The 24,598-nt window shown below is 41.8% G+C and overlaps 2 protein-coding genes across 7 annotated transcripts in view; one reads left to right on the forward strand and one right to left on the reverse strand.

The window, feature by feature from the left end:
- The window catches only part of LOC109485248 (CREB3 regulatory factor-like), a 19,918-nt gene extending 8,612 nt beyond the window's left edge, over positions 1-11,306 (forward strand). For 4 of the 6 annotated variants that reach the window (XM_019788708.1, XM_019788711.1, XM_019788710.1 and 1 more), the window contains exons 3-8: positions 4,834-5,956; positions 6,076-6,245; positions 6,480-6,700; positions 7,049-7,122; positions 7,527-7,652; positions 7,968-11,306. In XM_019788708.1, coding sequence (XP_019644267.1) covers positions 4,834-5,956; positions 6,076-6,245; positions 6,480-6,700; positions 7,049-7,122; positions 7,527-7,652; positions 7,968-8,077 — 1,824 coding nt within the window. In that variant the 3' untranslated portion in view covers positions 8,078-11,306. Of the gene's footprint in view, positions 1-1,295; positions 1,611-3,084; positions 3,249-4,833; positions 5,957-6,075; positions 6,246-6,479; positions 6,701-7,048; positions 7,123-7,526; positions 7,653-7,967 lie in introns of those variants that run through there. The other 2 variants (XM_019788709.1, XM_019788707.1) reach the window with 2 other exon arrangements.
- Positions 10,914-24,598, reverse strand: part of LOC109485226 — a 16,395-nt gene continuing 2,710 nt past the window's right edge. The window contains exons 7-28 of the mRNA XM_019788673.1: positions 24,236-24,411; positions 23,873-23,972; positions 23,407-23,619; positions 22,928-23,213; positions 22,633-22,769; positions 22,337-22,459; positions 21,878-21,973; positions 21,536-21,643; positions 21,117-21,295; positions 20,959-21,024; positions 20,732-20,839; positions 20,250-20,463; positions 16,643-16,723; positions 16,273-16,368; positions 15,808-15,942; positions 15,456-15,624; positions 14,644-14,768; positions 14,056-14,251; positions 13,394-13,659; positions 12,950-13,045; positions 12,555-12,710; positions 10,914-11,922 (exon numbers count right to left, since the gene is read on the reverse strand). Coding sequence (XP_019644232.1) covers positions 11,623-11,922; positions 12,555-12,710; positions 12,950-13,045; positions 13,394-13,659; positions 14,056-14,251; positions 14,644-14,768; positions 15,456-15,624; positions 15,808-15,942; positions 16,273-16,368; positions 16,643-16,723; positions 20,250-20,463; positions 20,732-20,839; positions 20,959-21,024; positions 21,117-21,295; positions 21,536-21,643; positions 21,878-21,973; positions 22,337-22,459; positions 22,633-22,769; positions 22,928-23,213; positions 23,407-23,619; positions 23,873-23,972; positions 24,236-24,411 — 3,426 coding nt within the window. The 3' untranslated portion in view covers positions 10,914-11,622. The remainder of the gene's footprint in view (positions 11,923-12,554; positions 12,711-12,949; positions 13,046-13,393; positions 13,660-14,055; positions 14,252-14,643; positions 14,769-15,455; positions 15,625-15,807; positions 15,943-16,272; positions 16,369-16,642; positions 16,724-20,249; positions 20,464-20,731; positions 20,840-20,958; positions 21,025-21,116; positions 21,296-21,535; positions 21,644-21,877; positions 21,974-22,336; positions 22,460-22,632; positions 22,770-22,927; positions 23,214-23,406; positions 23,620-23,872; positions 23,973-24,235; positions 24,412-24,598) is intronic.

The following is a 24,598-nucleotide window of genomic DNA, read 5'->3' on the forward strand; positions in this document are numbered from 1 at the left end:
CCTGATTGATGATGTCACATGAGTTGCGCGTTTGAGGGCTGAAATCATCTGATTCCTCTTCCTCAGACGGAGGATTCCGCACAGCTCTCTCAGGCCCCCGGCAGTTAGCCTTGGCATGACCCTGTTTGCCACAGGCGTAACAAACAATTTTCGGACAGACATTCGACATGTGGTCCAAAGACTTGCATCGGCGACAGTTAACTATTTGATCGGGTCCACAGTAGACCTCCAGGTCTATGTCAAGGGACCTGAGGGGGTCGTGAGGGTGTGGGATGGTCAAGGTGGTGTACCTGGGAGGTAACTCACCTGTCACTTCACTGATGTAGCAGAATCTGTGCCCAGATCGAAGATGTTTGAAAATCTCACTGTTTGTCTTAATTTTGTGTCTTTCAATTGGTGTTGCTCGGACTGCGAAGCTGTCCACCCAAGCAGCAACCACGCTATCAGGAACCGAGTGAAAAACTCCATGTATGGATACTCTTGTGCGAGGGGGTGGACCAGACAGGGGGTGCTTGCAAAGTCAAGCAACGTGAGAATTCTCCCAGCAATGGTGATCCGTGGGTTCTGCAAGACACACGTTTTAGCTTGGATGGTCGACAAGTTGATGATAACCATAGGGTATACAACTTGTACCCCTAGGATATCAGAAGGTTGTAGGAGGTTTGAGCTCTTACCATGCAACAGCGATCTTGCAATGTCGTCTTCTTTGGGCCTCATTCCAGATTTTACGAAGAATTTAACCCAAAGGTTGATGTCTTGTAATCTGTCAAGATATGGATCGTTGATAGCTGGGTCCACTAGATTAGAAGCCATCGTTTATACAGCTTAACTCAGGTACTTGCCGGGTGACCTCTAGTAACCCCAAACACGATAGGTGTAATCTCAGGTAAACAACGCCGATAAGCAAGTCGATATTAGCCAGATGCTCAGTAAATAATAATCCAAAATATACAAAGGGTCTTTAGACTTGCCCTGAACATTCAGATCTCCACTCGATGATTGCAAGACACAGTTTCGCCGCCAGGAAGCAGGACGGTCGGAGATTCCTTTGTTCTCGGACGACACCCTCCCCACTCTTGCCGATGTTGACAACTTGAAAAATCCAGAGTTCGTAAGATATGGCTCCAACCGTTCAAGTTTCGTCGTCAAAGTGTAAAGGAACAGTTCATCTAACAACCTTATTGTAGATTCGGTTCCGATGACAGGCATTGTATGGAAGTTGACTTGGACATTATTTTGAATTCATTGGTTGTATTGTCAATATTCTCATATGCCACCTTTTTGGCAAGTCTAGTTGCATTCTACATATTGTTTTTTGTGTCTTACAGACAGAGCTAGCCTTCAGAAGTGTAAAAGTGGCTCCCTTCTCTGAGGAAAACGTGGAAGACGCAAGTCACGAATTCTACCTGCGCTTCCTGCTCGCGGCAGCGCCTGGGACGACTCCTGGGCTACAACAGGAGCCAGTGAGCTCTACAAGCAGCCAGCCCAACGCACTGTACAGGCTGGCTCCGGCAGTCCAGGCAGGCTGTCATGTGATTGGTCAGGACAGCGCCACAGCAACAACCCAGACAGGCCCTGACCAGCCTCCTCCAAATGCAAGCATGCCTCAGGTGAGACGTGAAATGTTGATGCCTGTTATGATGTTATAATGTTACTTATAATAGACAAGTTGAAAAAAACAACCTAAGACTAGTTATAATGTTAATATAGTAAATTTCCTGCCAATAATTGACCCCTAGGGTGTGCTGTTTAATTCTGAGTTTGGACATAGTGCTGTTGTGTTTTTTGGATTAGACCACAGTAAGCAAATTTTATGGATGACATCCTCCGCAGACTCCAAATCCAATGCGAGCGGGCGGAAAAAAAACAAGGTGGGCCGAAAAAGACAAGGTTCCTACATTTTAAAATTTTGACTCAATCATTTTACAAATGGTTTTGATTCAGTGGGAACATCACATATACACAGCCAGCATCACATATCACTGCATCAAAGTAAGAAAAAGTATTAAATCAGAGCCTTTTCTTGTCTCCTCTCTTATAGTTATCTGCCATCCACCTTCCGGCATGGCAACAGACATCTTTGCCCATTTTCGGCATGTTGACTTTCAGACTGCAACAAAATTTCTTGTTTTTTTTTTTCAAAATCAGACGAAAATTAATGCGTGTGCTGATGTCATCCATAAAAATAATTGCTGTGGCCTTAGAGCCAAAAACAGATCATACCTTTAATCTTAAATATCCAAATGGTAAACAATATTTATCAGCTTAACAACAACAATATTCACATCATGTAACATCATTTAATGATGGAAAGATAGCCAGGTCAACATTACATCCCAATAATGCATGATCAATGAGCAGTCCTGTCAAAATCTGCTAATTGAAGACATTAATTGGTTTCTTAGGTCCATTGAAATATATCTCATCTATCCCTTAGTCATAATTCATTGGGGCACCACAGAAGATCTGGCAAGTTTTTTTTTAGTATCATGATGCTCTAAAAATAGTCAGTTGCCAAGGACAGGCATTTTTTAGGAACTTTGTACATATGGCCCATGAGGCAATACTTGCATTTAGCACTTGTTGCTAGGGACATTTTTAACATGATTCAATTATATGGTCAGAGCTTTTGCTAGCTATAAATTTTGTTTCCCAACATCCCAGTTTTGCATGAGGGAAATGTTGTTGGGACAATTTTGTCCATCAGTCTGAAATCCTGCAATTAATTTCAAGTAAATTAAGGCTACAAATGTGCAACTTTCTTGTGCTGACACATATTGATTGCATACGGCCTGGCTCCATCCATTCTATCATTGCCAGAGAAGGTCAGGAGGCCCAGTCCAGGGCTGCCTTTCCTGTGACAACAAACATGCTTGCAAACCTCAGGAAAAAATACCACTGGCAGTGCGTAAAACAAACATGTTTGGCATCTAGGGGACATATTATGTAATGCAAGAAAAAGTATCACCAAAACCCCTATGCAGGGTCCCCAGAAAAAGATCATGTGCTCTACCCCCAGGTTGGCTTAGTCATCAACAACAAACATGTTTTCAACTTTGGCTGTTTTTATCAGCTGGTAAGCAAAACAAGTGCCAACTGGGGCGAGATGCCCTCACCACTTCCAAGAAGACAGGAAAGTGGCACTACCAGTATTTGCCACGGCTCAGATGAACTCTATACTAGAACTTTGCTGTTGCTTAGGAGTGCAAGGGGAAGTTTTTATGTCATGTGGCTGTGTTTACCGTGAGGTAATTGTTTACTCCTTGTTTTGTTCTTCTGTAGTAGGAACTTGTGCATGCTGGTCTAGCTTTGTGGTTGGACAGCTGGCAGGCTTTTGTTGTTGTAACTTTTCAAATTTTTGTCTTTGGATTACTTTTGTAGGCAACACCAATGAACATTCTGTGCCTTTCAAAGTATAGGTTACCATCTTTTGTCTATTATTGAAAAAAATGTTTGGCAAACAAAGGTGCTCAGCTGTACATTTGAAAATGCTTGACCAGCTGACTGGCATGAGTAACTATTTCAAAGTACTTCTAAAACTCTCCAAAGTATTTCTAAATGTACAACTGGAGGACTTTTTCTAGCCTGTGGTGGTGATACAGCTGGATCAGATTAAGTGCAGGCAGCTCAAAAGGAAGTCTTTCAAGTTCAGGCTTTTCTGAGAACTGTACTTAAGTGTTTCCTGTTGAGATGCAGAGGAAGTGAATAAAAACCTTGTCAAGTGGGTGGAGCCTCCTTTCCACAAGCTCTTGCCATTCTTTCTATGGTCTGTTTGGTTTTACCTTTAGCAGACTGAAGTAACAGTTTTGGCTACCAATCCTGTATTAGTTATAGGGTTAGGCAGCAGGAAGAAGGCTAAAAAGGTTAGAAGGTTAGGCCACAGCAATTTAATCAATTCGCTCATTTTTATTTTTTTCAGATTTGAAGAAAAAATATTCAGATTCTAAATCAACTCCTAAATGTTCATATTTTGGCCTCAAAAATTGAAGAAAGCCCTTGTCTTTGTAATTGTTTAAGTTTCTCCATGTACCAATGCATTTGGGCCTATCATAGGATGCCCAAGACTGTTTTCTTTTTTGCCCTGTCACTTTTCAGGAAAATTCCAAGAACCAACAAATGAAATTGGTATGGTCTTACCTACTGCTAACTGTTCTAGGAAAAGTGATTTTTACTGATATTTCCTTGTGAGAGAAAAGCATGCTGTTGTTATGAAAGTCTGTTCACCCACTGGACAAATCTGACACAAATACAACCTTTTGGAACAGGATTCAGTAATAAATTCTATCAATACAGTCAACAATTTATATTTCTTGGCCTTACATCCAAATGACTTGAACTGCCCTTTCTACAAATGCACTCTTGCTGTTAGTTCACACTTACATGTGGACACAGAGGGGATAATTAGTTTATGGATTCTTGGTGAGGTGGGTGGGGAAGAGGAGGGCAAGTAATTTTCAGCTTGGTAATTTGACACTTAGCAGAGATCTGATAAGACCACAAAGGTAATTTATGGGTAACAGAAACAATCTGATAGCCTGGGTGCTATCCTATTGGTGTACCAGGGCTCCCATACAAGCTTTTAGGGCCAGCAACTATAAGGAGGCCCATAGAGCAAATCAGATCAGATGGCACCCAGGCTAACAATCTGATGTGAGTCTGTAAAAGGAATAAAACTATCTGTCCTTGCAAATGTTTTTTTACATTTGTTTATTTTTCAATCTGCAGAACCCAAGGTGATACTTTATCTTTTCAGAAGGATGCACGGATGGGGAAATGGGATAGTCATCGACAGTGAAATATTGTTGCTTACCGAATTCGCATGTGTTGTTACAGCCAAGCATCAGCAGCATGGAGGCTTCCTACGCCGACCCTTTCAGCGAGTGCGGCATGTCATTCAGTCCCGTGGACCAGACGCTCCACCCGGAACTGTACGCCAGCAGCCCGCCGTGCGCCATGTACGACGCTGACGAGCAGCCATGTTGGGAGATGAGTCTGAAGGACAAGCTGGACTACAGTATCGGGAAGAACCGCTGGGGCTGTGACGACCTGATGTCCTCCACAGGCACCGTGGACAGCGACTTGCTGTCGTCCTTCAAGTGTGAAAAGTCAGACGGACTCTGGGGCAGCCACGAGTCGGACTTCTTCGGAATCGACGACACGTCCAGCCCGTACCAGGACAAGATCGACATCTCTCACACGCCCACGCTGGCAGAGCTGAACTCGGAGGACTCCCAGTCCATCTTCGAATCCTTGATCCACCCCGATCTCCAGGAATTCCTGGGCCAAACAAGTGTGAAGCGCGAAAAGAAGCCATCTCCGAGCCTGACTGCTGTTGCAAGTCTCCCCTCCACCTTGCAGACCACACCGGCTGTGAAGCAGTCCACCACAACCAGAGTGGCGAACAATGTGGATCAGGACTTTGCAGGCACCTTTCAGGTGCAGTACCACGCCAGTGCACCAGGGGTCCCCCCTGCCCCCACCACTCATACCATTTCCAGACCACAGACCCTGCCGTGCGAGGCTGACATGCAGCCCTGCATGCCGGACCAAACAAATTGTTCCCAGCTCCAGCAGTTGCTGGTCAAGCCAAGTATCCCCACCCGCGTGCAGGCTCCAAGAATCCAAGCCGTTGTTGACCCAAACAAGGTGATGCCTGCCGTGGCCGTGGCCACCACAAGCAGCAGCGTGGAGGTGGAGCGAAAATGGGAGGAGGTCAAGAACTTCCTGGAGGGTCCAGACACTGCCTCCCAGCAGAGCAAGCCTGAACTGCAGAGTGTGAAGACAGAGGAGCACAACTACTCCATGTTTGCTGGAGAGAGTGGCACTGCTGGTGACGTTTATGAACCAAAGGAGGAGGACATGGACTCAGACCATGATGAGGGGTTTGACAGCGACCAGGGCAGTGAGGAGGAAGAGGAGGGTGACGACAACTCAGGGGACTCTATGTCTGAGCCAGGTGAGCCCTGCTTCTTTCCTATGCTCATCTCTGGTTTATGGTTCAAAGAAATAGACTTTTGGAAATAGTTACCACAAGATCCCAGACTGTTTTTTTTAAACCAACTGCACCTTCTGCAGGTACTCCTACGCTGGACGGCTGCTCCCCGAGCGGAACAGGCAGGAAGCGTCAGCGGTTCTTCTGGGAGTACGGGGAGCACCACCAGCCCGTGCCGCGCACCATCAAGGAGAAAATCAAGGACGAGAGCAAGGTCATTGACCCCGACACTCCTGCCAACCTCCACTTACAGGTAACCTTTCCATTTTTGCCTTCTGATAATAAACTGACACAACAAAAGTACACACAGACTTTCATAAGGTCTTGTATAGCTATCACCTGCAAACAAAGAAGTGGATACAAATAATCTTACAAATGACCCAAAATTTCTTCTGCGCACCTGAATTCTTACATGTAGGTTAGAAGTACCTGAGTGCAGTTATTTCTGGAGATAAATTTCGATCCTTGATTCTTCTTACTTTTCCAGGAGAAGTCTGAGGTGTTTAACCCAGCGCTGACTAAGGGGGCATCTAAGAAGATTCGCCGTGGTGACACGGAGGACTTGACACCGAACCCCAGGAAGCTGATCCTGATTGGAGAGGAGCTGCGCAAGCTCAACAAGACCATCAATGAGCTGACTCCGGTCAGCGAGCTGCCCCTCAGTGTGCGGCCCAAGAGCCGCAAGGAGAAGAACAAGTTGGCCTCCAGGTTAGCAAATGGCTGAGACTTGTTTTAGATGTCTAGCTAGAATGTATTTTAATTCTTGACTTTGCTCCAGATGTTTTATTGCACAACAAATCGTACAAGTTGCAATTCTGTATAACAACAAAGTTTAACAAAGTATGAGACTAATGTACCTTACAGAATACTATGTATTATGATGAGAATGTGATTTTACAATCATTTGTGGAATTCCTAGTGATTAAGCTTTCTGAAAAATATTGTCCAATACATGGGTTCTCACAATATGTTATTAGAAGTTGTCATTGGAGTTTATACCTTAGATTGTCAGTTTCGATGTTCTTGGTGACAAATGTTGTACCTCTGGTATTGTAGGGCCTGCAGACTGAAGAAGAAGGCTCAGCATGAAGCTAACAAGATCAAATTACAAGGCTTGGAGAGTGAATATGGTGAGTTTGAAGGACAACTTAATAATATCCTGGCTTTCTTTCTTAACTGCAGCAAGTGCCAATGAAAATTGCCATTTTTCTGCAATTTGTTATCTGCTAGGACAAAGCTGTTGCTATATAACAACAATCATACTATGAGACTAATCTACCATACAAAAGACTGCATAGTATGGGATGCTTTAACAATGATCATTGATGGAAGTTCCATTTCTAGCATTTGGGCATTTTTTCTAGGTATTGCCCATAAAAGTTACTGCCAGTTTCATCTAGCCTGCAGTTAACTGGAGGATCCTAAAATAGCCCTTTCATCGGTAGACATCAGTTTTAAGACCGTCATCATAAACTGTTTGTTACAGGGAGATAAATCTCATGTTCACGTTCCTTTGCTTGTATTCCCCAACCAGGAAAGCTGTGCACAGCCCTGAAGGCGATCAAAAGGGAGATGGCTCAGACTGTGGGCAGCGAGGAGAGACAGGACGGAGAGCTGGCCTACAGGGTGGACAAGATCCTCAAGACAGTCATGGGGAAAAGTAGGCACCTTATCTGCCATACTTACAGTGGTGCACTGGCATGGTCTTTAATCATCACAGCAGTACAAAATATGATGAAATACATAAAATTGCTGTGGTTTTCTTTATGTTTTGCTGTTAAAATTATGACAAAATTTTGATTGTAATTGTGAATTTATTTCCAACTGTATTATTTTGAATTCCTCTCAGATTGGACAACCTTGGTTGTACATATGTCAGCCAAACCACAAAATGAATAGGATATTGGAGAGTTGGTATTACTGGCATTTAAAATCAGTCAAATTTTGTTCCCTAAAGAGCTGTATTTCCCCACAGATCCAATGGTTGCTGGTCATACGGGAGAATTCGTGAACCGCGTGCTTGATTCTGCACAGGTGGGCGACCGGCGCAACCTGCTCGTGACTCTGGGCGACGCCTGTCTGTAATTCACGCACATTAAATGGTTGCCATGGCAACAGCAATAGACTTTGGCCCCGCGGTCGGTGGAAAATGTTTGGTGACAGGATCTCAGCAGGACTCACCGCTACACAAGTCCTGGCATGACTTTACTGTAAATATTTATGACACCAGAAACTACAGGAACGAATAGTGACAGGATTGCTAAATAGTGTAAAAATTGTAAGCTTGAGTAGCAAACAAGTATATCTACACTAAGCAAGGGTGCATTGCCCTGTGGTGTTACAGTACTACTACAGTTGGGTAGACTATCCAAGCATGCACTGAGGAGAATTGTACAGGTAATTATGTCAGCTGCCTGCTTATTCTATGGAGAAGAGCCCCACATAATGTAAGATAGTCATTGCCACACTTACTTTAGTGTATCTATTTCTGCACTTCTATACATTAAGAGATGTGGACATGATAACCTTAGTACATACCAGTATGTAAAAAGAAAACTACCTGAAAATTGATATCTGTATAGTGCATACATACATATATAAATGTATAATATACACTCGACTAAACTGTGTGATGTTTAAGTTAGTGTTATGTTTGATTTATTTCATGCTACTGATTTGTACAAAGAATACTTAAAAGTTAAGATTAGGGTGACCTTGGGTAACCTTGAGTTGACGACTTGTATTGTTATGGTTGCCTGGTAAATGAAATGTGTTTTCTTCTAGTCTTCTCCAATAAGGAATGTGCACATAAAATACATATTTATCTTAAATCACTTCTATTGTACTCAACGAGAGAAAGGGAAGGAGAGGAAGATGAGGTTGTGATGATACATGTACGGTGCTGCTATTGAGGAAGTAACTTGATTTGTACAAAGTTGAAAATGTGTCTACCATATGTATGTTATTGTACTAGACGGCTGGCCCACTACAATATTTCTATACGGGTAGAGAAAAAGCTCTAACTACTGTAGCATCAAAATTATTTAACAGTTACAGGTATTTAGTATCAGCAAGTGTGATACAACTTTGTTGTGAAGATATTTGTACAGGAGATGTGTAAATATATATAGAGGTGTACAGAAAGTAGCAGAAAGGGGAGAGCAAAGACTTCTAAATACTTCCTCGGGTCTTCAGTATCTCTGGTATCAGGTACAAGACAACCCCCCGCTGTGACTACAAAGGAGTCATATTTGAGATGGAATATTTTCAGACTGGACAATTCATTCTTGTACATAGTGATACCTTCCCAAATGTTTTTTCAGAGAGAATAGGCAGAAATTAACTTATATATTTTACTTCGGAAAATGATATATCTATCTTTCACAAACTAGCCTTCAGAAATGATGCCGATCAATGCAAGTCTGGACAAATTCCTGATGTATCTCCTTGAAGCTGTGTTCAGAATGGTTACATGTTAGACTACGGCCGGTTCCAAGGCTGAAAAACTCCACAAACTTTGGTTGTTATGATTCATTCGGTACTCAAGTAATCCAGCTTCAGCTATATTTTGAGTATCATTCATAAACTATGGTTGTTTCAAGTACATTAATTGCAAAGTATTAAATCAAATACAAATTTCAAATTCTTTATCATATCCTAGCCCATGGTATTTTAGGCTCAGTTTCACCAGTCTGTCAGTTGAAATTGATTCTTCTCACATTTATGTATTGCTGGCAGAACTTGATCAACGACAATGTATGAAGTATTGGATGCTGCTTCAAGGATATACTCTAGTCTTCATGGAATGCAAAAATCAATGTGTAGAACCCCTTCATGGTGTGAGCTTCCCGGAGAAGTGAGCCAGGCCTTCATGTAAGGAGGTTGAAGTCTGTAATGTGGTGGTACTGAGCTTAGGAGTTGCTGCAAGGGGGTGGTGGAGGTGTTGGGCCTAAGGAATAAATGTTGTGTTTCCCAATTAGCCCTAGGAAAAGCTGCTGACCCTAGCCTTTTCTTTAGGTTAACCACTGACAAGGCCATAAAACTTTGGATCTGACATATGAATTTTAAAAGTATGAAATGTTATGCATTTTCCTAAAGAAAATTTCTATTGATTATATTTGGAATATTTGTCCCTTCCCCACAAGAACATTGACAGGTCCTTGAGATAGACCAGATGCATCAGTTTCACATGTACAGCCATATTTGATTGATAACTTCTCAATCAGCCAAAATCTAGAAAAAAAAAGAATACCCACCTGTCCAATTCTTTTTCCAGGACTGATATTGGAAAAACAACATTTTTATCTAGGCCTTGTTGTTTTGAAACATACATTAACCTTTCTGCAGGGAAGAGCTAGTCTTTTGACACAATGTGAGCGGGCAGTTTATCTTCATTAATGTATTTGGTTATTTGTGGGTAAACATTTGTATATTAGGCTGTATTGAGCTTTATGCTTGGAAAAGAGGAAGGCTTTCTGGTCCAGCCAATGCTCTACAAGTTTTGCTAAAAAAATTTGCTTTGAAAATGGATGATGTTACCAGCTTTTTTTGCTCATGTCCCAGCTCAGTCTTATTTTTTCCCTGTAACATCAGGAGATGGTCCATGAGTTGGGGGCATGCAAGAGAAAAAAACAGTATAAACAGTGCCTAGGACCTTCTATCTCAACAAAATAGTTAAAATTTAGTAAACTGTGCTAGAGAGCACTTCATAGCAAGAGCAATCTTATTATTGAACAGAGATCCCACAAAATGAACTGCATAATTACATAGGCTAGTGCCACCTAACAAATGCAGCGGATGGCTAGACATGAATTTATTTTCTGAACTGTGATCAAATAGTTTCCCAAACGAAAATGTTCTCAACAGATTGACATTGCCAAATTTTTTATCAAACATGAAAGTTATGTTACTATTTTTGAAAAAAAATATTATTTTGGCTGGCACCAAATAGCCACGCTTCCCAAGTTGGACTGGACTGAAACCATAGTGCACAAGACCAGGCTAGCCTCCCCACTTACCACAGTAACCCTTGTAGCAAACCTGAAACTGTCGACATGTCATCAGAATGCAGAAATATGTAGATGTGTCATCAGAAACACAAGCAATTCCAAGACAAAAGTGTGAAGAAAGTAAACTATTCAGACACCATGTTTTATTTATCTAAGCCTTTGATGATGTCTTAGTCACAACATAGAGGCATGCACGCCTAAATAATATGTGGGGTTCTTTGAAAATGGTTGCCACGGCTTCTTCAACCCTGTATGATGCTGTTTGTTTACAAGCTCTGGTATCTAATAAAGAATGACTTCAGGAACAATTGGCTGTCTTCATCATTATTCACAATTTAGTGATTCTTATCACACTCACTCACTATCCAGGATTTGATTATACTGCTGCTGTTGTCCCTGCCACGGGTCGGCAGCACGTTATCATGTAAACTATCAAAGTAAGCATAGTATTTTGTTCTTATTGCTTGTCAACTGTTCATTCATTATATACATTTAGGTGCTGATTCACTGACCAGAGAGAAGATTAAGTCGGTTTTAAGCGATGATTCATGCATATTTGGTTATTTACAGTATTAGCTCAGTAATGTGATACATGACAGTCACTGGTCTGCACTCAAAGCGCTACACATCTATCTGTGAGTCATTTGGCCCATACTCCAGTGCATTGCTGGTATGGTCAAAAGTTTTACTATACACACTCAGATCTCCTCGCAGGTTTACAAGGTGTATCTCAAACCTGGCATCTCGAGGTTTCCTTTTGTTCTTCACAGTCTGCTGCATCTTCCTCTTTTTTGTGATGATTATTCCATGCATGTATGCCATCATCCTCAGCTTCTGTGCGTCAGTGTTTTCATCCACGTCTGCGTACGTGTCCATCAGGATGGCCATGAACATGGTCATCAGGAAAAACTGCATGGTCACCTACAAACAATATATATAATACTGTCACACCACATGCAGTGAGTAGTTAGTTCTGCAGTGTTCAAAACATAATTGGTATATCACCAAATCATCTGTTAGCTTTAGTTAAGTTATACAGCACGAGGGACGGTGGTGTTGTGATATTTTCTAGCACCAAGGACAGGGACAGTAGTGTCAGTGTCGTTGTTTTTCAGCACCAAGGACAGGGACAGTAGTGTCTGTGTGGTAGTTTTCCAGCACTAAGGACAGGGACAGTAGTGTCTGTGTGGTAGTTTTTCAGCACCAAGGACAGGGACAGTAGTGTCAGTGTCGTAGTTTTCCAGCACCAAGGACAGGGACAGTAGTGTCTGTGTGGTAGTTTTTCAGCACCAAGGACAGGGACAGTAGTGTCTGTGTGGTAGTTTTTCAGCACTAAGGACAGGGACAGTAGTGTCTGTGTGGTAGTTTTTCAGCACTAAGGACAGGGACAGTAGTGTCTGTGTGGTAGTTTTTCAGCACTAAGGACAGGGACAGTAGTGTCTGTGTGGTAGTTTTTCAGCACCAAGGACAGGGATAGTGGTATCATCCACTAACTAAACTATAACCCCTGTCAATTATACATGCATATGACCAAATAAGAGTCCACTAATCACCTGAAAAAGGAAGAAGAAGATGGGGCCATAGATCCACGACACTTCTGTCAGCTCTGCTGTGTCAAAACTGCCGATAGTCATGAGGCAGATGGAGGCCAGACTGCTGCCGATGCTGCTGTAGGTCTGCAGGTTAGCCCCAAACAACAGGCTGCCCATCTGAAGAACGCACAACACATGATACATGGTAGAAGTCCTTACAAATGATTGGAGGATGACTTTACCATTTATACCAGTATCAATACTGGATTTAAAAAATTCCAGTTGCATGTTGTCAATCATTGCACATACATGTACTACAATGTTAGAAATAAACATCCAAGCTGCACTTTCATGAGGATAAGCCTCTACCTATTGGGTATTATAATCATTATGCTGAAAGTACATAGATGTTTTACCTGGGTGAAAGCCATCATGACTATCCCAGCCATCAGCATGAAGGCAGACAGTGGTTTGAAGGATGTTCTAATGGTGAGAAAGAGGACCTGCACCACCTGGGTTAACAGATACAGAAAAGTCTATTGCAAATCTGCTATGTATTACAACAAACATACCGTGAGACTTAATATACCTTACACAAGTCTATGTAATATGTGGCAATATGTAATCCATTCAGAGAAATCCTGGTCAAGACGATGGCAGACCTGCACATAGTGAAATATACATACATGTATTAGAATATTTGAGGCATAAAAATTACATGTTTGATGTTAGCACATACTCTGATAGCACAAAGAACAAATCTCCACTTATACAGCATGATATCGTGTTGAAATAGTGCTGGTAGGAACATTTTGCTTTCTTTATTAGTTTTATTGAGTAGAAATCCCATTGATTGTCACCTTGTTGAACCTGATGAGTCGAACGAGCTTGAGGGTGACACAGCAGATCAGGGCAGCCGTCACGTACGTGTACACCTCCACCCAGCCAGCCGCACGCCGGTACACCGAGAACTGGGTGTGGCTGCCGGGTTCACTGACCTGGTCGATCACCGACTTGGTCTGGAAGTACACGGCCAGCGTGGAGAAGCCGGCCAGGATGACGAGAAGCTCCACCCAGTTCCACACATCCTGCAGGTACCCCACTGGTTGTGCCACGAGCAGCTTCCCTAGTTAAACAAGAAATCAGAGACGTCAGACTTTCAGGTTAAAGTATTTTGGGGTTTTGTCTTCTACTGCTGACATTGCTGACAAAATATTTGATCTGATATCTGACTAATGAAAACAATTTTTGTTGAATTTTTTTCTGACATTTTCTCCTGATGTGTGTGTAGCATGCATGTGTAGTATAGTGTGCATGACGTGTGTAGTAAACAATTTACAAGAGATGTACCCTTACTAACCCTAATTTTTCAGGACTGTAATTGATTTTCCTTGGCTTTACTGTATTATGACAATATTAATGGCAACACCATGCACTAGGTACTTACTAATAGGTACTGGTCTCAGTGTGTTTTGAGGACAAGTCAGTGCCACAGACATAATGCAATGCACTTCATTTTTACCTTCTTTGTACACAAAAATCAAGAGGAACAGCACCATGATGCCCTTCATGGCTATTAAGAGGATTTGGGAGGTCTGGAAGAGGCGAAGTGTGGAGATCGAGACCGAGGGGAAGGCGTTTCCATAGTAGGTAAACTCCACCAAGAACGTCACCACGGAGAAAAGGTTGGCATTTGGGTTGTACAAAATTGTTTCCACCTGTATAGAGATTGGAATGGTTGAAGATTTAATAGTCCATTCCCTAGAACAAAAAGTCTTCAGAACTCGTTTCTCCATCAGTCAATCAAACTGCATATTAATCAGACTATTGAATCTGGAAAGCAAAGAGGGGACCTGTCATGTCAGTGGTCTACAAATGGGTTTGAACCTTGTCATAATTGTTAATATCAACACTTATGCAGGCTACCATTTGGTATGTCTGCTATATTGATATTTTAAAAAATCAAAGAATTGACATGAATATTCATTGAAGTAGTGTTAGATGTTTCAAGTACAACAGGACACTGATTGTAAAATGATCATTTAAGCACAGTTAAGCACAGTTTCAGTAACCCATCTTTCAATGCTTCAAAGTATTGACTGAATCCTACCATAACAGCCCGAGAGTTCTCATCCAGCCAGCCACTTTCCTGCAGCAACTGGCTCTGAGTCAGGTTCAGTGTTGTGCTGTAACCTCCCTCAGTGTAGATCCCATGTTCACCAAAAGTTGGGAACACTGGAAATAAGGAATTGCTGAGACATACACATACTGATCATGATCTGCACAACAGTCATTAGATATGCCAAAAACACAATGTTAATATATACAAACCTAATGTTCTTGTGTTATGTCTTGTATTGAGCAACATTTAGCTTTGTAAACTGTAAGTTTTATTAAAAAAAAAGATATAAATTGAGGGAAAAATATTTCAGTTATACTGTTATACTGCATGTTAGGTTACCTGTGTGTATCTTTCAATAGCCTTTGGCAGTGAGTGTTGAAATAAATGAATATACGCACCACTTGTAGCTTCTGTGTAGAGCCATGGGTTTTGCTGCTCTTGAGAGGCAGTAATGTTTGACATGGAGACATTTTGCCACCCAACACTGTGATTGGATGTAGCCATGTGCCATGGTGAGAAGCTGAAGGTACAACGTGTTGTGTATGTCTGCATCAACCTTGGGACCTGACATGATAATTCTGGGGAAAGGCCAATAGTCAAGTCAAGACAAAGTATATTACATTATTACACAATGACTGTAACTAATATAATGTAAGGCTAAGCATCATATATGAGCACTAGCTATACATTAATCCAGCACAATCTACTGTATCACATTGATTCTAAGCTATACAATATTGATAGAAGACACACATACAGTGTCTGTGGATAAGGGCTCTAACCAACAGACCAGGACTTACCAGGGTCTAATCTTGCTTGCCGTATCGTTGGTGACCCCACCAGCCAGGAGTTCTTGTTCCCCATGATGACCCACTCATGGTCGGCCATGTTGTTGTACCATGAGCTGTAGTACAACGTTGGGAGGATGCCAGCCTGGAGCCATACCCAGAAGGACTCTATGTCTGATATCTGTGTGTAATGCACCAACGACAGAGCTAGTGAACACCAAGGACAGATGCAGACGAATTAGCACCAAGGACAAAAGCTGTACAGAGACCAATCTGCGCCAACATCTTCTTCATCCAATTGAAATTCCCAGGCAACATGTTATCACTTAGCTATACAGGTGAAAGAATATGGGGTGCTAATTACCTCATCAAAAGTAATTTCTTCAGTCTCGTAGCGTAGTGAGTTTTTGACGGACTCATTCATGTAGAAGGCGAGTGGGTCGATTTCATTGTAGACATTCATCATCACCACCAGTGTAAAGATGGCAAAGAAGCAAACCTGTCAGAGAAAATTACACATGATTGTTAAAACAGCAGAACTATTTCTGAAGGATACAAAATAATAGATCCCTTGCAGATGGACGGATAGATGGATAAAACAGTGCATGTGGCTTGTTATCAAATTTTCGCCCTTTTCAGTTTAATCCCGCCACTTGGAAATACGGAGGACTAGAGAAGCACAGTATCACCTTGCTCCTCTAGTCATCAACTTGGAAAGTGTGTAGATGCAGTACATTTCTTCCTAACAAGATATCTTGTGGCTATGTTAAACTGTTCCATTTCTGCTGAAAAATACGAGCAATAAAATGACAGCAAAGACAAGGTTTACCTCTATAACTGCACTACGTCGTTTCTTGTCATCCAGTTTCCTGGATCTCTCTGCAGCCAGGTCAGCTGTGTTCAGAGGCATTGTCACCTTCGGCTGCTGTATGAAGTATGGTTTTGATAATGGGTCACTGTGTGCTTGCACATGTCTTGTATTAGTAGTTTATTGGTAAACATTGAAGGAAATTATTCATATGCTCAAATGATCTTGTTAATGAAATCTTACGGTATAGTTAAAAATGATGAAAAACAAGTTTTTCTATGTTTTCCTGTTTTTTGGGCCAAATTGTTTAGAGGTGCAAAGGGCCAGCCCTGGCCTTAAACATTTAGGCAGGTAGGCATTGTTTACAGTATTTTATACTACTGGGTCTCACCTGCAGCTTCCTCTTGTACTGTAGGTATTCCTCATCTGTGTCTAGTGGTCTTGGTTCGGGGTTTTCATCTATTACTGGTGACTACAATGTACAAATAGTGATAAATTTAGTAGATGTACATGTGCAGACCAACCTGCACAGGTGTTGTGCAGACCAACCAGCAAGGACAGAGCTTATGTCATGAAACCAAGGATTGAGGTGGTGCTAACAAATCAGTACCAAGGACAGACACTGTACAGACCAATCAGCACGAAGGACAGACTCTGTGCAGACCAATCAGCATCAAGGATAGACACTGTGCAGACCAATCAGCACCAAGGACAGATACCGTGCAGACCAATCAGCACTAAGGACAAGTGTGTCATGTAAATGCCTTTTCCTTCCGAAAATAGTTTCATCAGGTTGGTAAAACTTAAGAGATATGGGAATTCTTTTTACACAACCAAAGAGTCTCACCTCGCTGACGTTTCGGTGTCTGTCAGACACCTTCTTCAGAGCTTCTGACTGGAGTACTGCATCTCGCCGCTATATGTAGCCGATGTAGGTGGCGCTTTTGCGGCGAGAACACTATCCCCTATGTCAAAGGAATCACAGAGCCCCTTGAAAGAGTGTTCAGAAAACACAACATTGCCACCGCAGTAAAGCCAAAAACCACACTGAGGAGTCTGTTGGTCCACCCAAAAGACAAACTACAGGACACGGCTAAAACGGACTGCATATACAAGATCCCGTGCAAGAGCTGCAGTGAAGTTTACATAGGGGAAACGGGACGCACATTTGGGACTAGATTAGAAGAACACAAGAAGGAAGCTGACAACATGGACACAGTGAAGTACACAAGATCACAGAAAAGACATGCACAAAAAGAAGAAAAGAAATCAGCAGTGACAGATCACATTGCTAGAAATAACTGTGTAATTGACTGGGAGGGGGCGAAAGTTATAGACAGAGAAGACAATAGAAGGACCCGCTGGATCAAGGAGGCAGTTTGGATCAGGAAGTCAACCCCTGTAATGAACCGGGACGAGGGGGGGTACAAACTAAGCCACGTTTGGGATAGTGTTCTCGCCGCAAAAGCGCCACCTACATCGGCTACATATAGCGGCGAGATGCAGTACTCCAGTCAGAAGCTCTGAAGAAGGTGTCTGACAGACACCGAAACGTCAGCGAGGTGAGACTCTTTGGTTGTGTAAAAAGAATTCCCATATCTCTTAAATGCCTTTTCATTCATGACCAAACTTAAGTCTATGACAAACTTTTTTTACTTAGATAACCTTTCTTTGTAGAAGCCTATAAGGATCAGATATAAATCTCGTATCTTCACATAGCTGATAAAGTTAGCAACATTCAGACATTTATTCACTCATCACTATCCCTACCTTTATAAAAATAGCAAAGACGACTGCCACAATGACTAGTTTGACTGGTTGTATCAAGATGAGGTCTGACACGAAGGATGTGACAAAGGCAATGCACCAGGCTTCTCCCTTCAGCCTTCCAAATGACAGTGTGTACAGCACAGTGAAAAAGGCTGCAACAAAACTAGCCGACCACACCAGCAGCCAGCCTGTTGTAATGGACACAGTTTTGCAATTCATGTAACTGTAATTTCGTACAAAGTTACTGGAAGGTCTCTGCTCTACATAGACAAAATAATGTCTTTAGAAACTAGGTGACAAGGCTTACTATAAAAAATATAGTGTTACAAGGGAAAAAAACATAATATTATACACTCAGTCTTTTGATGTTTGTGTCAGAGTAAACCTTTTAGCTAGGAGGGCTGATAAAATAGATTACATTTGTGCTGGGCCAATAGTACAGTTCTGAACAAAGCAAATAAAATCCTACTTTGGAAGTACATGGTACATTATGCTTATTAAGGCATGAACCGAACTGAGTATTGAAGAAACACTTGCCAATATAAAGTGTCCACCATGGTAAGAAACCTTTGTCCTCCTTGGAATCAGTTTCTTCCTTGGAACCGTTGCCTTCCTTGTGATCAAACTGTTCTTTGTGATCATTAATTTCCTCCAGATTAGGTTCACAATGTTCACTGAAGCTGTCACTGGTTGTGTTCTTTTCCGAAGAAAATTTTGAAGCAAGAATGTGCTTTGCAGTCATCAGCACACCTCGGCTTCTAAATAGGAAACGTTGTGAAAGTCATACGATATATACAATTATACAATATACAGCTATATATAGTCAAGCAAAAACTCAGTACCTACCCATATTATCAACAATTTATCTTTTTGTGAACATCTATTTTCTCCAGTTTTACTACAGTAACTGTAAAACTAACAGGACATTACATTCCTCCAACTAAGGTCAGCAGAGTAGTCTGGAATCCATCCTTTTCTAGCATCAGTTTGCCACTGTGATCACATCTGAGCAGAATAAGACTTTCCCAACTCTGCTTTTTCAAAATGTGAAGTAAGCTGGTGCAGACAACTTTTAAAGACAAGACTAGATGCATCATATGACCTTGCTCCTAACCATGGTCTGGGGAAGGTTGGAAGGCCATGTGTGACAGAGGCTTCACTTACTCCTAGTTCCCTACAACCAAATTTGTGCTCACCTTGGCCTAAATGCATATGTTCTTTCAAGCCCTAGAGAGTAAGTCAGCATGGGGTCTTCTGTTCTCTGACTGGTGGAGAGAGACTTGGAGAATGATTTGTTGTCCTCATCCCCCAGGACACTGACACTACTACCAGGTTTGTGCTTATAGGAATAACTGTTGGGTTTGTCCTTGTTAGAAGAACTGTTGTGTGTGCTCTGGGCATTAGAAGTACCATCATCATGGTCATCGCCGTCTAAACTACTGTCAGAGGGACTTTTTGTCCAAGCTGGTTCCCAAGGTTGCCCTTCAGTAGATGCTGGCCTGAGTTGTTGCACCAAAACTGCAGAAACTACATATCATACATGTAACTATCAAACATTAGCTTATCTACTTCTGAATCAGTATGAAAAGAGAATGACATAAAGCTAAGGTACAACTTTACCAATCAGCACCAAGGACAGAGCTAATGAAATGAGCCCCCCCCCCCTTACAAGCATTTTTCTCCTTTATTCAAGTGGCACCCAAATCTTTTCCTAACTACTGATTGCCCCACAGTAACAATGGTTAAGCTGTTTGTGTACCCCCTACTAAGAATTCTCCCAGATGATACAGTATGTACATACGAGGCTGTGCGGTCTCCACCTGTTTGACTGGTCTCGATCGAGCATTCTTAAAGAAGAACACAATAAGTAGATTGACAGGCATGATGATTGCTGCAGTCTGCAAACTGATCATCAGCTGTAAGAAACGTATTGAGAAACATGTAATTATACAGTAAAGGATTTTTCTGACAAACCACCACCAGCAGACTACACTGTAATTCTTACTTACAACAAGATAAAATATAAGTTATAGTATAACTACATGACTGTATGGCATATTGGGAGTAAAATGCTGAGTAGTAAATCATCTTCTGCTCATTTTGGGCTGTAGTCCGTTGGAAAAAACTGACCATATGCAATCCTTCATGGTTTCAGACATCCATTCAAGCAGAAAATTTACGTATAAGACTCTGCCTCTCGACTTGCTATCCATTTTCACAAGTCTTACCTTAGGAAGATCCATTGGTACATTGAATTCTGTTTCTCCAATCTTGATTGTTTCCGGGGAGTCGTAGTTGTCTCCTTGTCCAAAGAACATGATGTTGGTGACCATGGTGCTGTACAGGAGTGTCAGGCAGCAGGACAGGCGCTGGACACGGGTGAACGGACTCCGGGCAGGGCGGCCTTTCACGGAGAACCACAGGTGGCCATCATTCATGTCCCTAAACAAATGTGAGTGGTTATTATAATTTATATATGTGACACTAAAATCTTTGGGCCTCATACAACAGCACAGTTGATAGCATATTGAATTGTAGTAGACTCCATAAAAGACTACCATTCCATAAAGACTTTAAAGAAAGTGAAGGGACCGTTACCAAGTCTGTTAGTTGTCACATTTCATGCAGACAAATCAAAGGAACTGTCTTGGGATAAATTCTGAACTGTGTGTTCTCATTTTGTTCTTCAAAACCTGCACTGTTTTGTTACCTCTCAACTTTAGCCTTGACAAGGTTGCCAAACTCTGCTAGTTCTTCTGGGCTGCTCACAGGAAGGAGACGTTCTATTTTCCCATCATCCTCTCCAACTGCTAACCACCTGTAGGGGCAGAAATAATGACGTTGTCCTTTATTCAGCTATTTTGATAACCTAAATTGTCTTAAGTTTATCTTCCAATATTAATATCTAATATAAGTTCTAATTCTCCTTAACGTTACCTGTTGCATAGGAAATAGACCACTCTTCCTGTAGCTTTTTCTTGAAGCACAACCTGGCCAAGAAACCTGAAAGACAGAAAGATAAAACCCTTACATAGGGCCAAAAACATTTTCAATTTATTTGTTTTCCGTCCATTATACATCCAACAAAATCTTACCATTCTGGGCTGTAGCCCGTGTTGTCATGCCAAATATGAACAACATGAATCATCCCGATGATGTTCTGTGACGACACCAGAAAGGAGTCCACGCTGCCCTCTTCAAACAGTGGACGGTTCTCGTCTTGCAGTGCGATCGGTCCTGTCCGTCCATAGTCTCCAAACAGATTAATCCATACCTAACACAGCAAATAAAACATTTTAGCCTTACACTGACTTGGCCATTTGGCCATGAATTCTCTATTAGTTATAGGGCTAGCAAGGAGAAGGTTAATACAACTGTGTCATTTTAAAGTTACAGCTCTACAAGACACCTAGTAACTGTGTGGCCTTAAAGAGGACAAGGTACAATTGTATGAGAGCTAGTTTCATCAAATGTCAAAAAATTTTCAAATTGAATGCAACCAATTACTACTTACAGTAGCTGTTGTCCAGGATCCTCCTTTAAATCCTGTGTACAAAGTGACGACATACTGACACCAGGGGTCAGGGTTCAGGATGTGACCTTGGGGTGCAGCAACACCGACCTATGAAGTCAGAACACAATTAGAACATTACTGACAGGTACCCAAATAACAGATTATCTTTTGAGCGCTACAGATCATTCTAACATGTTGATTGAGGTTATATCTCCACAGCATGATAACTTAACTCCAACAAAAAAAATTGCACACCATGTGCTGATCAGGATAAGTGCCACCCCCTGTAATGGTAGCATCATCATCATTGACATTCATAATACATTATAGACATTGCCTTACCTTAGCAAGATCATGTCTGTCTTTCCTTCTTGACCACAAAACTAACAGGAGGTAGAGCAGGAAGGTGGACAAAACTAGGATCAATCCAATCGGGTTCTACAGACAAAACATTTCTTAACAATGAGATAACTTTGTTCATCATAAGCTTTACTTGATGACAACTGTAATCATTATGACAAAGGTAATTGTTAATACTAGACTGACATTGTAGACACTGAATTCAGACATATACATGATAGTAATATTACATACATGATATAAAAGAAGTAACGTCAAGTAGAATAAAATCGAAAATCATTGTGTTATCCTCAAATCTGGTTCTGGTAGCAACCCTAGTCCTGAACCACAAAGATAAGGATGGAACAAGGTGCACTGAAGGAAATGACGTTGTACCTACTAGATGTCTAACCTTCACTGACACATTGAAGGAATAAATCGTTCACAAAACATGAACAGTACCTGAAGAATGTCTTTTGTGAAAACCTCGCTGAAGTTGATGGGATTAGGAGCCACTAAGCCAGTGAACTTGGTGAGATGGTTACAGCGGCAGTGTATGTGAGTAGAATTGGATAACGCTCCAGGCTGGAGGTAACAGAGATTAGGTCGGGTGGTACATTGGGCAATATGTGGGATTTGTAACAAGCAAATGAATAAGGAAAAATAGGAACAAAATTACAAATCACATTGCTTAAATCTTGCAGATTTTTAGCTCCTTAAACAGTTTCTATCTGGCTTCCAGAAGAAATGGTTACTACCTTGCAACCTTGACCATGCCACAGATGGTCTTCCTCATTTTCCCACTCATCTCCAAAGTACACACACATGGTCTCCATCACACACACAGAGAAGTTAAGAGGTGTAACAGCATCTTCTCCATCCACAAACTGTATCCCTGTAACGTAAAACTATGTTTACTGCCATGACTGTCACACATCAGGAAAAAGTTTCTTGTCTCCAGAGCATGCTATAATCAATATTGAACAGATTAAGAAAACCTATAAGACAGCTTAAACCAGGGAACTTTGACCCAAGGTTGAAGCTTGGACATACCCAAGAAATAATAGGTCTTGTTGACCACATCATCTTCCGTGATGTCGATCTCCGGTGGCTCCAAAAGCCAGCTGTAGGGACTGGCTGTCACCGTGTCGTTTCCTGCAGGAATGGTGAACAGGTCTGCCTGGGGAGTCGGCAGGCTCACCGTCCAGTTGTACGCCTCAGGGGTGGGAGGGGCGTCCTTCCGGAGGAACAGGTTGACAACCGGCGGGGGATCCGTGTAGTTGTGTTTGATGTTGATATGAAGAGAGCTGCCATTGTACCGAACTAGAAAAGGCACAACCTGTATGGCAAACATGAAATGTAACCAGTTTGTTAGCATCAAAATTTTAAGAAGAAGAAAAACATTATTGCACAACAATTTTAGATGTGCATTATAATGTACAGCCCCAGTCTCAACTGTACATTCAGAACAAAAAAAACGTCAAATGGTTAAAAACAATAAATGGTTCAGGAATGTTTTGCCTCTGACTTACCGTCACATTGCCAATGTAGGCACAGGTGATATCCCAAGAAAACATGTCATTTGCTTCCATCAGTCTCCGACGAATGATGACGTCAACAGGAGGTCCCAGTCCAGTCACGTGGTTTGTAGCGTTGCCAATCTTGGAGGCCAGACCCACCACAGTACCTCGCACCTGGTAGGAGTTGTTGGAGTACTCAAATGGATTGAACTCTGCATGTGTGATCTGAAATGTGACGTAGAACATGTACCGAACACAAACTTGTGGTTGTCCTTTTAAATTTACTTTTACTGTTTTAGCACCTGTTGGTACATCACATATCTTCTGCATTCTACTGTCATTTGTGGAGATCATGAACATGCTATAATTCTTTCACAATGCATGAGGCCTTCTGAAAAAGAAGACAAAACAAGAAACTTAAGTGGAAGATATTTGAGTAACAGTACATTTTTGTAGAACACAGACTGGTACTACGTACACTCATCCCAGACACAGCCGACCCATCACATCCATCTGTAACATCTGCTGAACTTGGAACACCCAGGATGATGGGGCTGAACTCTCCAGTCTTATAGGCCCTGTGGTGTACACGTGTGGGCTATTAGTACTGTAAAAAGGTTTGTACTGTCTACAATGGAAGAGCTCTTGGCAAGGATAGGCTAAAAAACAAATTATTCTGAGAAAAATAGTCCATATTACTCATTTTCCAAAGACTGCATTCTACTCGACAATTTTACAATCCCCATTACAACTAGATGTGCAGAGGGATTGAGCATAATGAAGTACATTGTACTTCAGGCAAGACATTAGCTACTGTAGATAAGATTTTAGTCATCCAGACCTATTGGTTGCATCACCACATTCCTCCCTCTGGATACGGAGGCCGAGACCCTTGATGACAATGAGAGCAGGCGGCCAGGGAGGACCAGTGATGTCAGGAGCAGTCATCATGTAGTTCAGGTAGATGTCATCCATCACATCAATGGTACGGAATGATGATGTTGCTACTAGTTGGTTCTGAGGGTAGATATGTCTGAATTTGCATCACATGAAAGAACTGAATAGGAGTTTATGATTCAGATGTTTTTCAGGTCTGTCTCTAAGCAGCAAAAAAAACGTAAAATTCAATGTACAAGTCAGACTAAGGACTCAAGATTAAAGGGGGTTCATAAGGGTCTCCATTCATAAGCCTTATATATATATA

Source organism: Branchiostoma belcheri, unplaced genomic scaffold, assembly GCF_001625305.1.
Source record: "Branchiostoma belcheri isolate BF01 breed outbred unplaced genomic scaffold, Haploidv18h27 scaffold74, whole genome shotgun sequence".
In the NCBI taxonomy this organism is placed as follows: Eukaryota; Metazoa; Chordata; class Leptocardii; order Amphioxiformes; family Branchiostomatidae; genus Branchiostoma; species Branchiostoma belcheri.